Source organism: Platalea leucorodia, assembly GCF_965183815.1.
Source record: "Platalea leucorodia genome assembly, chromosome: 4".
Taxonomy (NCBI): Eukaryota; Metazoa; Chordata; class Aves; order Pelecaniformes; family Threskiornithidae; genus Platalea; species Platalea leucorodia.
Genome location: NC_138826.1, coordinates 18,443,511 through 18,458,990, shown reverse-complemented (window position 1 = coordinate 18,458,990; position 15,480 = coordinate 18,443,511). Strand labels below are relative to the sequence as shown.

At 35.7% G+C, this 15,480-nt stretch overlaps 1 protein-coding gene across 13 annotated transcripts in view; it reads left to right on the top strand.

Annotated features, from left to right (window-relative positions):
- CPEB3 (cytoplasmic polyadenylation element binding protein 3) overlaps positions 1 to 15,172 on the top strand; it is a 99,152-nt gene extending 83,980 nt beyond the window's left edge. For all 13 annotated transcript variants that reach the window (XM_082310394.1, XM_082310392.1, XM_082310388.1 and 10 more), the window contains 4 exons: positions 3,919 to 4,037; positions 5,343 to 5,457; positions 8,252 to 8,433; positions 11,422 to 15,172. In XM_082310394.1, coding sequence (XP_082166520.1) covers positions 3,919 to 4,037; positions 5,343 to 5,457; positions 8,252 to 8,433; positions 11,422 to 11,649 — 644 coding nt within the window. In that variant the 3' untranslated portion in view covers positions 11,650 to 15,172. The remainder of the gene's footprint in view (positions 1 to 3,918; positions 4,038 to 5,342; positions 5,458 to 8,251; positions 8,434 to 11,421) is intronic.
- Positions 15,173 to 15,480: the final 308 nt, after the last annotated feature.

Here is a 15,480-nt window from a genome sequence, read left to right as displayed (position 1 = left end):
CCTTGAGCCCTCAAACCTTTAGAACGTTTGGTCAGGTAGGAAAGGATCACTGCTGAAATTTGTCTGCCACATACTACCACCGCATGCTACCAAGATTCTGCTGTAGAGGATTAAAATTTTGAAATTCATCAAATCTCTTTCTTGTTGGAAAAAAAACTGTATGCTTTAAGTCATATGATACCCGTGATGCACAGAGAGGAGAATGTGCTGAAGTACATGATGCTGAGGAATTTGAAGCAATTTTCAGCATCTGCTAAATAATTCAAGTTATTTGGATTAATACTTTTTTGTTTTGGAAACTGATGATCTTATTAATTCTACCTCACCTACGGTCTTTAAAGATGAATGAAGTTTCTTTTAAATCTAGAAGCCCCTATGATTGTCCATTCTGAATGTTAGAAGTCAACTGGCCATGCAGTAAAGCTTTTGGGGGGTTAAGCTCATCTCTTATTGTATGTAGTAGAAATAGGAATAGAAATACGCAGTAGAACAGGATACAGTGCCTGAAGTGGACGTTTTTGAGAATCTCTTCAGGAACGAATACTCTCGAAATTGTATAAAGTTATAGCCAAACTTAGCATTTAAACACAGCTGACAGAAAATTAATTACTGTTAATTTACAGATCGGCGTGCTGTTTTTTCTTTAAATTGTGGCTTAAGTTATTAAAAATGGTGTTTCGTTCCTATGCAAAAAAATTATTTCATTATTAAATTGCTTCTACTGTGAGATAATTCTTTATGCAATGTCAGTTTTGGCATGTGTATTTTCCAGTTTCATTTTTTATACTGGAATCTGAGTTCAGAGTGCATCTCCTGCTATAGCCTTCCACTCAAATGCAGTGCATCCATGGAAGCACATATTATCTGCTTATATGAACAAGCAAATGCAGCTCTAAACAGTGGTACTGTGAACAAGAGGGTAAGTCTTCACTGGTAGCAATGCCTAGCGCTTCCCACGCTCACAGGAAGCTGCTGCACCTTTCTGAATTTAAGGTTTTTGTATCCCTCTGCACTTCTAGAGAATGAGTACAAATACCTTTAACTTAGGCAGGTATCTTGTCCATATCAGCTTCTACATGATCTTTGTATTATTTGAACTGCTGTTATTTAATTATTTTTTATTTCAGTGTAATCTTTGTTAATCTTGAGTATTGAAAGTCCTTGAATAATTGGAATAGATGTGCAATCACCAGGTTTTGAAGTAATGATGGACATCATGTCGTGCTAGTCCAGCCTGCCTGCTTTTCTAGATGAACAGCAGGCGGCTGCTGTAAACGGCTTACCTGTCCTTCTTCAGAGGGCCCACAGAGACTCCGTAGCAGGCAGGAGAATGTGTTACAGTCACAAAGGTCTAGAGGAATGAGGAGGTGGTGTTGACTTCATGGCAGGTGCTAGCCCCGGGTTAGAAAACTGAATTCTTACCAAATTGGACTGCTCTTGTAATCTAGCAGCCAGAGAAAATTAACAAGTATCTGTTTGGTTAATTTTAACTGGTTTGGGAAATTATGATCGTACCATTTACTGTACCCCCGAATGGCTGTCAACTCCAACTACCGCAGATGGAACCTCTTACTATGACCCAGAAAAACCTGAAAAAGCTTCATAGAAGAAAGAAGCATCCCAAGCTGTTGCCCAGATTTTTGCTGAGTAATTAAGCCACAATAAACATTTCCCAATTTTCATGTTGACTTCATGCTAAAGAAATTTCCAATGTTTTGCTGGTTTAAGATTATAAAAGCCTGAAATATACAAAATTCTATTTTTAGGGTTCAAATCTTATGGTCTGGTCAGAGGATAAATCCTAAATGTTTAAGTCTATTTAAATATATTGTAAACCATTCTTTTAAAGTGTGCATAAATGTACTTTGGATTTCACAGTACTGGAGTGATCTGCACTGCATCTTCTGGGAATTTGTCTCACAAAGCATTTATATAAAATATAAGGCAAGGATTGGGCTGAACCATAAAGTGTGATCAGTTGGCTTTGGAGGTGTAGGTGCCATGGTAGTCTTTCCCAAGTATCTAGTTTTCTGACTGGGGCATTTTATAAGGCTGAAAAAACTGCTAAACTGAAGATACTTTAATTTGTATAAAGTTTTTGCTATGATCATTGAATATAATCAGAAGGGATGGTATGGAGTGAGGAAGGTATAACAAGTGCATGGATGGAAAATAAAATGAAGCTAAACATGATAGTGGTTGCAAGCTAACTATTTTCGTACTCAGTTAATGTAATTAGTTTTGTCAAGTCTAAAATGTTGAATTGTGTTTGTATCTTTAGGGGACTGTTTTAAGAGAATTACATCTGCTAGAGAGGAAACATGTTTTTACTCAAGAAATATTTCACTTTTTATTGGGACTGGTATTTTTAATCTACTCCAACTCTACGTATGCAAGTACCTTGTTTGCTAGCAAGAGTGATGATCAAACCATTTTGTTTTCTTGGGGAAGTCAGTCTTTCTAGATGTGTTCTGGTCTATAACTACGTTGTTAAAGCAAACTTTTTTTGGCCTCTGAAAACAAACAGCTGCATAGAATTTAATGTTCTTTGAGAAGTCACATAGGACTAGAGATAGTAGGGTACGAGGTAATTTGGTAGATAACAACTTGCAGAGGAAAACACTATTTCAGTGTCTATCTTAAATTTTTTTATAAATCAGAGTTGTGCAGTATTTATCTAAAAAGGACATGCCAGATAGTATTCACTCAATACTCAGTGTGAAACTGGGGTAAGTCACTACTATATTAATAGCAAGTAGACTGTGTAAAGCCATATCAAAAGTCGTCATAATTTAAATATGGTGTATCATCATGTAGGCGCTTAGTTTGTGTCAAGAGCCTTAGGCAGAGAAAGTCTAGCAGTCCCTGCTGAAACTCCAGCTGCCTCTAATTGCTGCAGATTTTCTGAAAAGAGGTAGCCTGTAAGACACACAAGTGCCAAATTATAAAGGTCAAAGCCAACACGTTCACATTCAGTGGGAAAACTGAGTTGTACTGATGATGGAGCAAAAGAGCAACGCATGCTCGATAGAAAGTCCTCTTAACCGGGCAGCTGTATTCAAGCCTAGCAGCCAGTCTTTAGATGGCTTTGCTTAGCGTAGTGTGTGCTGTATTAGTTTCACTTCTGAGGTAGCAAAAGCATGGACTGCTTGGGTCAAATCTTCATTCAACTTTAACAACATTAAGACTGAAGAAAGCTTTCTTGCCAGCTGCATTCAGAAGAGCACTGAATGCCACACACACTTAAGTTTTACTGGCTACTTTAAAGTCCTAAAATTCTGAACCACTTGCAGCAATTTCTATTGGACTTTCTTCTTTCTTTTGAACTGCTTTATTTAAATATAAATAACAACAGCAGGTCTTTGACTCACAATAAAACACAACACACGCCATTCTTTTTCACTCATGCTTATTGGTTTTAGGTGAGCGTTTGTTTTTTTTTTTTTTCCATAGTTATGTATGTGAGCATAGAAGTCTATTTATCTGTTTACCTGTCCACTTTTTTGACCCTTTCTTCTAACATTTATCCATTGTATATAGTAACCAGAAACTCTGTGCCTCCATTGTACGATGATAATCATTGATGCCAGCACAGGTACCACTGATAAATAGCTCAGATACAGTTGTTGGATAAGAAGAATGCCTTATTCACCAGCCTATATTCTCACTGCTCAAAATCATTAATTAATCAAATAAACATATGTGGCAAACACTCTTGTCTCTATTCTGAAATCAAAACTGTATGAGGATGTGATCTACTCGGAGAGTTTAATTTATGAAAACAAACTAACAGCCTTAACAGTTACTTGTAATTTGTATATCTTATTCACTTCTTGGGTTTGTTTTCTTCATTAAAAAAAAAAAAGCTTTATAGATTAATCTGTTCTTTTTCTTTCTTGTGCCTTTGTCCTTTCCAAGGTTATGCCTTTCTGCTGTTCCAGGAAGAAAGCTCTGTACAAGCTCTGATAGATGCCTGTCTGGAAGAAGATGGGAAACTTTACCTGTGTGTGTCAAGTCCCACAATCAAGGATAAACCAGTAAGTAGCTTATGCCATGACACTTACGCTGGTTGCTAACCCATTTGCTGTTGTTCTTTTCAATTAAGAAATAAATAAAGAAATACGTAGAGTTGATTGACTTGTCCATCTCCTGTTGCTGTCCTTGCTGTTACATTGAATTGACTGTCTGTATCAGCGTAACGTGGTTTTAACGTTTGCTTCTTTCTGATAAATGCCATGTTCAATTAACTTTTGTATTTGGTGCTTCTGGTATCTGCCAGGAGTATGCATCCTTTTACAATGTTAGCTGTAAAACAATCAGATTATAATTTTTCCCTCTATATTATTTGAAAGAAAAGAAAGCCTTATGCAATGACATGAAGAAACTTAACCCCCCTCAAATTAAAATCCAGATAGCTTCAAATATCCCCTGTACTCCATTAGGTTGCTTAATTTTTTTTTTTTTTTTTCCTGCATGCAATAGCTTATCAATTTATACTTTAGGTCTCATTTACCTTATATAAACTGCAGGGTAAAAACAAATAATGTAGACAGCTATAGCAGAATAGAAGACATACGGTAACCTGTTTCTATTGTTCACAGCTCTAGCATTCTTTAATGCCAGTCTCTTCTGTGGCTATGGATACATACAGATTGGACGAAAACTACAGACAAATATGATTAGATGAAAAACGTGCTGCCTTTTAAAAACACTATTAAAAACCTTGCACAGATAGGTGAACAACCCAGTGTTACAGCACAGTGAGCATGCTTACGTGATTTCTAGGATCAATAAATGGACGGATGAACAGCTTTATCCAAATAACTTCTGAGCATTTTTTTTCTATGTAACCTAAAGATTTCTTATCAACTGTGTTGCTGCTTAACAGAAGTGAGCATTCACATGTTATAAAAACTCCTTTTGTATCCAACCACAGAAATTAATTTTATCTCCACTCCTTATCAGTGCTTTAAAATTTGTGGATCACTGGATGTGATTTCAGGAAAGCCAGAAGCCCAAACTGCAACTGTAATTGCACATACATGTTCTGAAAGAACTTTCACAGATTTCTTATTATAATGGCGATTAGGGATGGGGAATTAATGAGGTAGGAGTTTGCTATGATGAAATTTAACTCAAGCCTGGCCTCTAGAGGTGATAAATGAACCGTCCACCTTATTTCAAACACTTAGATAAGCTATGTTCTCAAATTGTTTTGGTGCTTATACCACTGATTTACTGCTTTTGCTAAGTTAAAATTATATTATTGAAAGATTTGGCAGTTGTTTCTTAATTTTAATTGAGTTGTCAAGTTCCTCTACTAAAACTGATCCTTAATACAGGTGCAAATTCGACCTTGGAACCTAAGTGACAGTGACTTTGTGATGGACGGGTCTCAGCCTTTGGATCCAAGAAAAACTATCTTTGTTGGAGGAGTTCCACGGCCCCTCCGAGCTGGTGAGTAGAAGGAAAATGTGAGGCATGTAGTAGGTAGGGGGTTCCAGATTAAGCAGAAAAAATATATAGTATATGGGCAGAAAATATACCCTGTCTTTTCCAAAGATCATAGCTCACTTTCTAAGTCTGTGAGTGTGTTCCTGTCTACAAAGTACAAACTGTGAACATTTTTTATCTTTTAAATAGGTTACTAATTAGGATTTTCAGTAGAAACAGTTTTCCCCAAGTTTGCATAATATCCTAGAACTTGGCTGATTTTTCGTGATGTATACCATCTTAATCCTAACCCTGATTTGCTTGCTGGGATGCAGACAAGTTCCCCTTTCCTTTGACTAGACGACAAACTTCTCCCAGCCCCTTTCCAAACCACTTCCAACTGCAGCTCTATGATTTCTCTTTTCCTTTTTCTCAACCCTAACCCTGATTTTCCCATGCAGCTATAGACAAGGCCTCTCAGCCGTTGTCCAGAAGAAAAATTTCTCTCAGCCCAGGTCTCTTGGTGGCCCCACTCTGTACTGAAGACCACTTTCCAGACCCACTCCCAATGTAGCTCTTTTTCTCAATCTTTTTTCTTTGCCCTTTATCTTCACTTTTATTTGCAGAGCCATAGACAAGACTCCTTAGCGTTTGGCCAGAGGAAAGATTTATCTCAGCTCAGATCTCCTGGCAGCCCCCACTTTGTTTTGAAGGCCCCTTTTCAGCACCACTTCCAACTGTAGCTCAACACTCTCTTCTTTCTTCCTAACCCTTATATTTTTTGTGAGCCAATGACAAGGTCAAGAAGCCATTAGCAAGTTGAAACATTTCTCTTAGCTAGGTCTTTTGGCAGCCCTCGATTCCATTTAGTAGTCTCTCTCCATCCTCACTCCAAGTCAGCCGCATGGTTTCTTTTTCATCCTCTCAACCCTAATCCTAATTTTCCAGGGCTGTAGTAGACAAGGCCCCTCAGTCATTGTCTGGAAGAAAGACTTCTGGATCAGGTTTCCTGGTAGCCCTCACTTTCCAGCCCACTAGAACTTCAGCTCCTTGCTTTATCTTTCTCCTAATCCCAGTTCTTTTGGGAAGCTGTACCCAAGGTCCCCCAGCCATTGCTGACAGGAAGATTTCTCCCAGCCCAGCTTTCTTGGCAGCTTTCACTTTCCTCACCATCTTAAAATAAGGCATAATTGTAAGACGCTAATTATGTAAATAGTAACAATTAAACATTACCTCATTTCTAATTATAGCCTTTATAAAACTGTATGCCATTTGGCCTGTCATAGATTACATTTGAAATACATTACATTTGAAAACTGACGCCTTTAAATAGTTAACTCCTCCAAAGCAGACAAATAGTTTCCAGTTTCTCTTGTTTGCAACTTTAAAGGTCTGATGCAGAAGTTTCTCCTAAGATGTCTGAACACTGCATGGTTTCCTTGCCCTGGAATCCTATATATTCTTTGTCTACTGGCAAGAGTAACTTACTGGAGCTGCTAGTGTAAATGTTTTTAAGTGTTCCTGATGTTTATTCCGTACTGTCACTTCCCGACATCATTACCCAAATGATGATTCCAAATCATTAGAAAGCAGTAGAATCTACTAGTCACTACTTTATGCTGATGGTTTTCCCTTGCTGTTTGGAGCAAGAGTATTACCTGGTTTGGTAGAATGAGTCAGACATTTGTTTGCTCCTTGCAAATGGACAAATTAGCATATGGTGGCCTTAATGTGACACACACATTTATACAAACACATATACATGCCCAATATAAAAATTGCCTCTATTCTATATATAATTAACTAGTGAGAATTTTGTGAGAACTACAAGGATTTAAATATTTACTATATCCTTTTTCGTTTTATCTTGGATTGCTAAATTTTAACTTGCTACCAAGTGCTTTCGCACATTAGCATAAAAAAATGGCTGACTTGGCAGGGCCTGTACAGGTATCTGGCTTTGTGTTGGTCTGTCCTTAATCCATCTGACAAATTTGTTTGCCTGTCAGCTTTTACAGAGAACTTGGCTCGGTGACCATGCATCTTTGCACAGTTTACATGCCTCTTCTCCATGTCCTTCAGCCCTTTTCCACTTCCTTCAGTTCTTTCCCTTAACTTTCCTCCTGTATGTATCCTCAGCCGTGCACTCAGCCTGTCTTATTTTATGAATTATATTTATAACTTTCTTTAGAGTTATTCTTAGTGTCAGAAAAAGCAGCAAACCATATTAAAAGATCCATGATCAAGTTAATATTCTACAGAAATACTAAGTTAAGTTGCACCCAAAACGTAGGCTTGCTTTAAGCGTAATAGCTTCTGATGTTTCACAAAATTTTGCTTCAAATGTGAAACACTTCCTTAATGTCTTTTCAACCTTAGTACTTAGGGCAAAATATCAGATTCTAAATACAGGAATATCTTTAAGTGATCTTATATGTAAACTAACGTTAACAAGCCTGGCTGGAGCTGGGGGAGATCCTGAATACCTAATCCCAAATACCACAGTTTTAATTTACAATATGATAAACTCTAAAACAGTTGACATGATACCTATTTTAACAATGAAACTCTGCATTTTTTTTTTCACACTTCAGTCACACCAAGTTTCTTTTTACAGATTCTGGTTTTTGCCTTTATATTTTGCTATAATTCATGTAGGGTTGATTCAATCTGTTAAAACCAATGTCTGGGTTTGCTATTTTAGACTTTGGAAGACAAGTAGGGTAAGCCAAATAGCACTTTTTTTTAATGCAACAAACTAAACGTAACACTATTATTTATGTTAAATCGATAATATTTAACAATTGACTTCTTGCAGTTGAATTGGCAATGATTATGGACCGTTTATATGGAGGTGTCTGCTATGCTGGCATTGATACAGACCCAGAGTTGAAGTATCCAAAAGGTGCTGGCAGAGTGGCTTTCTCCAATCAGCAGAGCTATATTGCTGCTATCAGTGCTCGCTTTGTCCAGCTCCAACACAATGACATTGACAAACGGGTAAGTAAAACAGCATGGAACAGAATGGTCGTTAGTCACAAAACTGTACAGAAATGAAAAACATCCTTATATTAATATTGTGTTGGAGAACACTGTAACCTCTGTTCTTCAGATGACATTTGTTAGTCATTTAAGCAGCTAAAGCAGAGTGGAAAAAATATATCTTAAACATCTTAAATAACTGTTTAGCACTAAAACCAGAAAATAGTTGGTTGTAAGCTTGTTTGTTCTTGGTTTTGTTTTGAATTCTGAAGGCCAGACACTGTAGAATTTCCCAGCTTCTTTCTCCTCCTTTAGGTGTTTGCTCATTGTCCATCAACAGCTTTTAGTTAGTGGCTACTTATATAGCTTCTGGCATTTCTGATAGTATTAGGCAACATTTTCCCTCGGCAGTGTACATCTTGATTGAGTTCCTAAAACACAGGTTTATCCTAAGTCTAATAGGTAATGCTGACCTCAAAAGTCTTGAGAATTATTTAACCAAAACCAAATGTCAATAGATGCTTGATAGGCCAAAGGCGGGGAAAACGAGATGGTTTTGTTCAGTCCATATGAAATCCTGGTTTCTAAAGGGCTTTTCAAGTATAGAGCGAAGTTAAGGTATTTACTGAAATCTGAGTTGAAGACATGAAAAGAAAACATCAGTTAATTTCCAAGATTTTTTCTTTTCCTTTAGACCTTCTGTCTTCACCTCTTGATTACATGTACAGATAACACCTGTGGTTTTGAGGACTCAGCATTTAGAATTATTCAAAAGAATATACAGCATGCACTGCTGCTATGTATTTTTACAATAGGGATGTTTTCTACTTGTTTTCTATTAATCTAATATAAACTACTTGTTTTCTACTTAATCTAATATAAACTGTTTCTTAAGAAGTCAGCTTGACAGGTATGGGGTGTGTCTATTATGTGCAGCATACATATAAAACCACACAGCTGCAAAGTCCAAGCTATTTTTACTTTCTCTTTAAAAATGTGAACTGAACTTTTTGTCAGATTAGATGAGGTCATGGAGTTATACGTCCTCAAACTATTTTTCTATGGTGCTACTATACCTCATGATTTTAACTACGACAAGGCTGTTCCTAAATATTTCTTGTCCATTGAATTCTGAAAAATTTTACAGAGAGACTAAAAAGATTAATTCTGGAGTCTTAATCAGAGTGTTGAACCCTTTGAGATTTATCTATCGGCCATGCTGAAAAACTTGGGGTTTTTTCTAAGCTTTAGGATAGAGCCACAAATGATGCTAGCTGGTAGTTTTTTCCATCAATCGGTACTTTTCCCAGTTGGTTGATTGATAATTTAAGTTTACTTTTATCTGTTTTTAAGATAGGTTTATCTGTGAGTTTGAAGAAGTATGAAGTCTCTTAATCAGTCCTCAAATATTAGTTTTTAAATCTAATAGATTGAAATCCCTGAATTGTACAGCATACATTCTTAGAATTATTTCGCTAGCAACCAAAACAAGAAAAGGAGAGAATCTATTTCAGACCTTCACAATTCATGCTTTGGAAATGTGAGTAGGTGGGGATCTAGAGATGTGCTGGACATTGGACCTGCTTTCTTCCAATTTCATTTGAGATAGTGCTCTTTTATTTTACATGATGCTTCTAGTTTTAGTGGTAGGGCATCTGATATGCAAAATGGCAGTTATTCAGACTTATTCCATGCAATACTAGTAGTACAGGGTAATTAAAAAAAAAAATTGGCAGTTCTAGCTGTTCCATAGGCAAGAAATATAATTCACTATACAAACTTTACTTCAAATGAGTAATATTTGTTGAAATGTGATCAGGATAAGCTGAAGTAAAATTCAGCATAAAGCTTTTTGTATATCATGTTTCTTATTTTTCAACTTAATATCTCATTCTGTGTTTCTTTAATACTGTACGTATTGAAGCGTAGTTACTGGAGTCAAGTTTTCCTTGCAAGATACAAATTTTGCCAGACTAGCACTTGTGCAGTTACAGCAAAATTATTTATAATAGAACTATTTCAATTTTTTTTCTCTCTCTCTTAATGTAGTTGACTGTACTTAAACCACTTTATAAATAGCATCATAGAGCCACAAGAATTACACATGCATAAACTAATGATGTCCCCAGAATGAATAAACACTCAATTTAAATGTGTAGGCTTGACTCTTAGGAACAGACACACAGGAGAGAACCCGCATGTTGTCAGCTTCTGTAATAGTATTATTGCAAGTGCCTAGTCATGCATCAGAATACTGCTGTGTTTGGCACGAGTGTTTTAAGAGCAAAAAGAATTCCAGGCCTAAGATGTTTACAACTGAGCGTAGGACAAAAGTCAGCAGCTCTCCAGCCCATATGTAATTGATGGCAAGGCCATAGTTGGAACAACTATGAAATCTTATTACATTTCTAGAGCTAAAAATCTTTATATAGTGATTTTTGCCAGCATAAGGCAGAGTATTTAATACAAGTGCATTTAATCTTGTTTAATTTGAATCTTCTCTTCATTTATCAGTCTGGTCATGCATTTTGCAGTTCACAAAAAACCAACCAACCAAACAAAAAAGACCTCTCTGGAAAATAGCCTCTGAAACTCACCAGACCTCTGAAGTTTAGAAATACAAGTTTGTTCTTTATAATTTTTCTTCCTAAATGCTGCTCTCTCGTGCCCTGCCCCCATAACAACTGTATTCACATTCCTGGAGGTTTCTTAGATGGCAGCAAAATCCTTGGAGCTGCTATTTTTACTGTACTTCCATCTTAGTGCTTTCACATACCTAACTTGTCCAAAAAATGTTGAATAGTTACCAAAGCGCACCCTTCTTTCTTGTGATTTTCTGACAAGTAAAGTGGTTGGTAGGCAAATTTAACTACCAGCCTCTCTGGGTTAATCCAGCATCAGTTGAAAACCTTCAACAGTCAAAAGAATTAAAATATTGTTCCTTCTGTTCATACTTAACAAAACTATGTAGTCTTCTTACAGTTATTTTTCTTCTTCCTGGTGCAGGTGGAAGTGAAGCCATATGTGCTGGATGATCAGATGTGTGACGAATGCCAGGGCACTCGCTGTGGTGGAAAATTTGCTCCATTCTTTTGTGCCAATGTTACCTGTTTGCAGTATTACTGTGAATACTGCTGGGCAAGCATACACTCTCGTGCTGGGCGAGAGTTCCACAAACCACTGGTAAAGGAGGGAGGTGACCGGCCCCGCCACGTCCCGTTCCGCTGGAGCTGAACCCCAGGCCTCGCCCAGCAACAAGTACTGGAGTAGATAAAATCGAGTGAAAAAGAGAGCGCTGCCTCAGGGCTTAGTGTTCTGGAAATCTGTGCATTCGTCCTCGACTTTAATGAAGATATGGGTCTTTTTATTACTATTATTATTATTTACAGTCACATTACTGAACTCAGTGTCCAGTATAATACAAACCGGCAGAGTGTAACTGTACTGATTTTGCACTTTGATTCACACAAACATCTGCTTGGTACCTTAATTTCCTACACAAGACTTGTCACTAGTGACATTATGTAGACTGCCATTCTCATCAGCCTTTACTGGGTTGATGTGTATGTGATGAAGATTTTTTTATTATAATTATTTTTATTTTTAAACTGGAGCATGCACTTATTTTCAGAAATTTAGACTTGCCCCTAGCAGATGACTTACCAAAGGTAATATTCACAAGTAGGTGGCAGATGTAGCAAAAACTTAAACAGATATTCAGCAATCATTAGTTTGGGTCATTTAGAGTAGTAATAACCCTTAAAGAAAATAAGCCTTTAGTTGCTCTCCATTTTGACTTGTAAGGATGATACCTCATAAGCTGGATCAGACTTTTTTCTTTTGTTTTGCTGAGGGTTTTTTTTGTTTGTTTGTTTTGTTTTGTTGGTTTTGGTTTTTTTTTTGTTAGGTCTTTTAGTGTTATGTAAATGTATGCTGCAATAGCTTTTGCTGCTATTAAAATGGTATTACTAATACCATAATACTCTATTCAGGCTAGGGTATCAATTAAAAAATGAATATGTGATTAAAATAGTGATGGCTGCTGAAAGGAGATCAGTATAGCATACAGAAAAGCTTCCAAGGAAGGTCAATATTTTTTGACTGCATGTTTACTTAATCAGGTTGCTGCATGCAATAAATTTTATATATGTCTAATATAAAACCTGCCCACAATGCACAAATTATGAATCTGTGTAGGCTACAAAATACTCAGTAACAAAAAAAATGGATTACTGACTGGAGGAAGGCATGCCTCAGTAAATGTAATGCTTCTGAAATTAGGATCAGCCCATTACAGAATGACCTATATTACAACAAATATAAAAACTAGCTGTAGGATATTCTTAAAACAAATTTGTGGATGGTAGATGAAGTACTTTGCGGTGCTCTGTTATATATCGTGCAATTTATTTTATATAGTAAAGTGATTATGTCTAGTACTGTGATCAAACTTAACTGTTAAAGCCTCTGTATCCAACATTAACACATTTTTGACAGTTCATAACAGGTACATAAACAGAAATGAGCTCTTAGTAACAATCTCTCTCCTAATGCTTGCATCATTTACGTAGCTGCAGACCTTGTCCAGAAAACCAAAGAGCTCATGCTAGCATACATACACTACCGATTAGATAGTCTGTCAAACTAATAAACTAGGCACATTTAAGAAAGTTGGGAAAAAAAAGCGGTGCTAAAGAAATGTCTGCATATAAAAGTAACATGAGATGTCTGCTCTGTGGATGTGGCGTTATCTCTCTAATCCCTGGATGTATCCTGTGAAGCTTGAATACAATTGAGACCTGCTAACACAGTGGACATTTTTTTAGCATGAACTATGGGGCTGCAGATAGCATATAAATATAAACACACTTGGTATACTAATGATTGTGAGAATGTGTACACTATTTTTTTCTTTTTCCTCCTTTGTTTTTGCAGTTCTGGGGACAATCTGACTGGATATGACACCGCATAGTAGATTTAAATGTTCTGGGTTTTGTTTGTTGTGATGTCCTTGTTTGTGTCTAATTTAGTAAGTTGTTTTTCCCAATGTTTAGTTGTGAGTATTGGCTTTGAAAGGATTTTTTTTCTGTTTTTGGAAAAAAAAAAAAAGAAAAAATAGTTTTTTACTGGTTTAAAATGCTTATTATAATTATCCCTTTTGAAGTTACTTCTGGGCATGTTTGTGATATTGCTTTTCCCAGCCCAGGTGTCTTTTCTGTTTTTTTTTCATCTGTACAAGACATTTTGTTATGCACTACTTTTTGTATCTAGACAGTTTTCAACAGTCGGCTGATGATTTTTTTTAAAGAAAAAGGCATGCTTTCTGACTGACATGATCTTTTGCAATACCTCAATTTTGAAATATAGGAAAGAAAATGATATTTTCTAAGTAAGTTTATTCAGAAAAATATATATTAATTTAATTCTGCAAGAAAAATGATTTAACAGATGGGTAACTTTATTTTTTTCATGCTTATTTGAGTTTTTTTGAAAATGAAGAAGTTAGAGCTTTATAACTGTAATATTAAAGATCATAGCTAACCTACAGAAATCTACCTAATTATGTGAAAGAAGTAAACCTTTTTGAAGAAATACCCCTCTTTCATGTAGAAAAATACCCCCAGAGAGAAAGAGAGAGAGAGAGAGAGAGAGAAGCTGGAAAATGTACATGATGGCATAATGTTGGATTAAATCTAAAACAAAATCATCATAAAGAACAGGCGTAAACACAAACTCCATTTGGTGCTGAAAGTTGTGAATAGAAGGTGAAAAAATATTTTCCCTTAATTTGTATATTTATAATCAAGTGTGATTATGCACGACTGACCAGAATTGTGAGAGTTCTTCTGTTTGTATTTTTTTAAAGAGAACTTTTTTTAGTTTATTAAATTATGACATGCTCCCTTTTGTTTTGTAAATGAATGTGCCCCCGAGTTGTTAATATGTTATATTAAAAGAGGGTCCTTCAAAAAAAGTTATTTTTTAAAATATGGAGTTCTGAACTGCAACTTGACTAAGAAGCCCCTGGGTACAACAGGTCCTATTGTGGCCTTTTCTGATGTGAGACTTGAACTAGTCGATTTTTTTGAAGGCTAACCTAACCTCGACTATTTGTTGTTATGTGCAATACTGTTTGTACTGTTTGTATAAAAAAAAAGAAAAATGAAAAGAAAAAAGGCATAAATCTTTATTGCAGATTTATTTTCATTGCAGACTTTAGACATTGTGATTCACTAAAATCATTTTTCTACTGTCAAATATGTACCTTTTCTTCATGCTGGTATTTTTTCAATAGTAATGTAGCCTTTGTACTGAGACAAATTTTCATTGTTATTTTTAGAAAGATTTTTTGCTAAGAAAAAAATTAAACATATTTACATATTTTTCATTTTTATTTCGTATTTTCTTTAAGGAGTGCTTTCTCAACCATTAATATAGTTGTTTCTGGGAGAGACTTTCATATCTGGTCAATGTCATTAATATTATTTTGTATTTTTACTTGGAATAAATTAATTTTATGATGCTAATTCTTTAAAAGTTTATTTTTTTCATTTTCAGTTATTTTTGAAGCTAAAATCTTTGTAATATTGTTACTAAAGTGTCTAGTTTTTTGAAATGCAAAGCTTTATGTATTAACTTGCTGATGTGGTTTACAATAGTGTGGCAATGATGAAAATGGTTGGTTATGTAAAGTGATTGGAAAATTGTAACAAAGAATTGGGCAATAAAATGACAGAATGAAGCAGAAAAAATGTGATATTTTGAAAAGCCTTTTCCTTTATCAAAATGATTTAGGGAGATAATAGGGATGTCACAGTACCAGTTCGCTGTCTAGATTTATACACCACCAGTGTTGATGAAATACTATTGCCGTTATAAGGAACTAAATCTATTGAAACAATGGGTTTTTGACCCTGCCCATTCAGCATAATGCTCCATTACTTTTCTCGTCATGAACTCAATAAACTCTATTTTCAATAGTCTTAGATTGAACCTCCTAAAATATATATTCTTCATTGTATTTTGCCACCGTGTTATTTATTTAATTAAATTGACCCTTTCCTG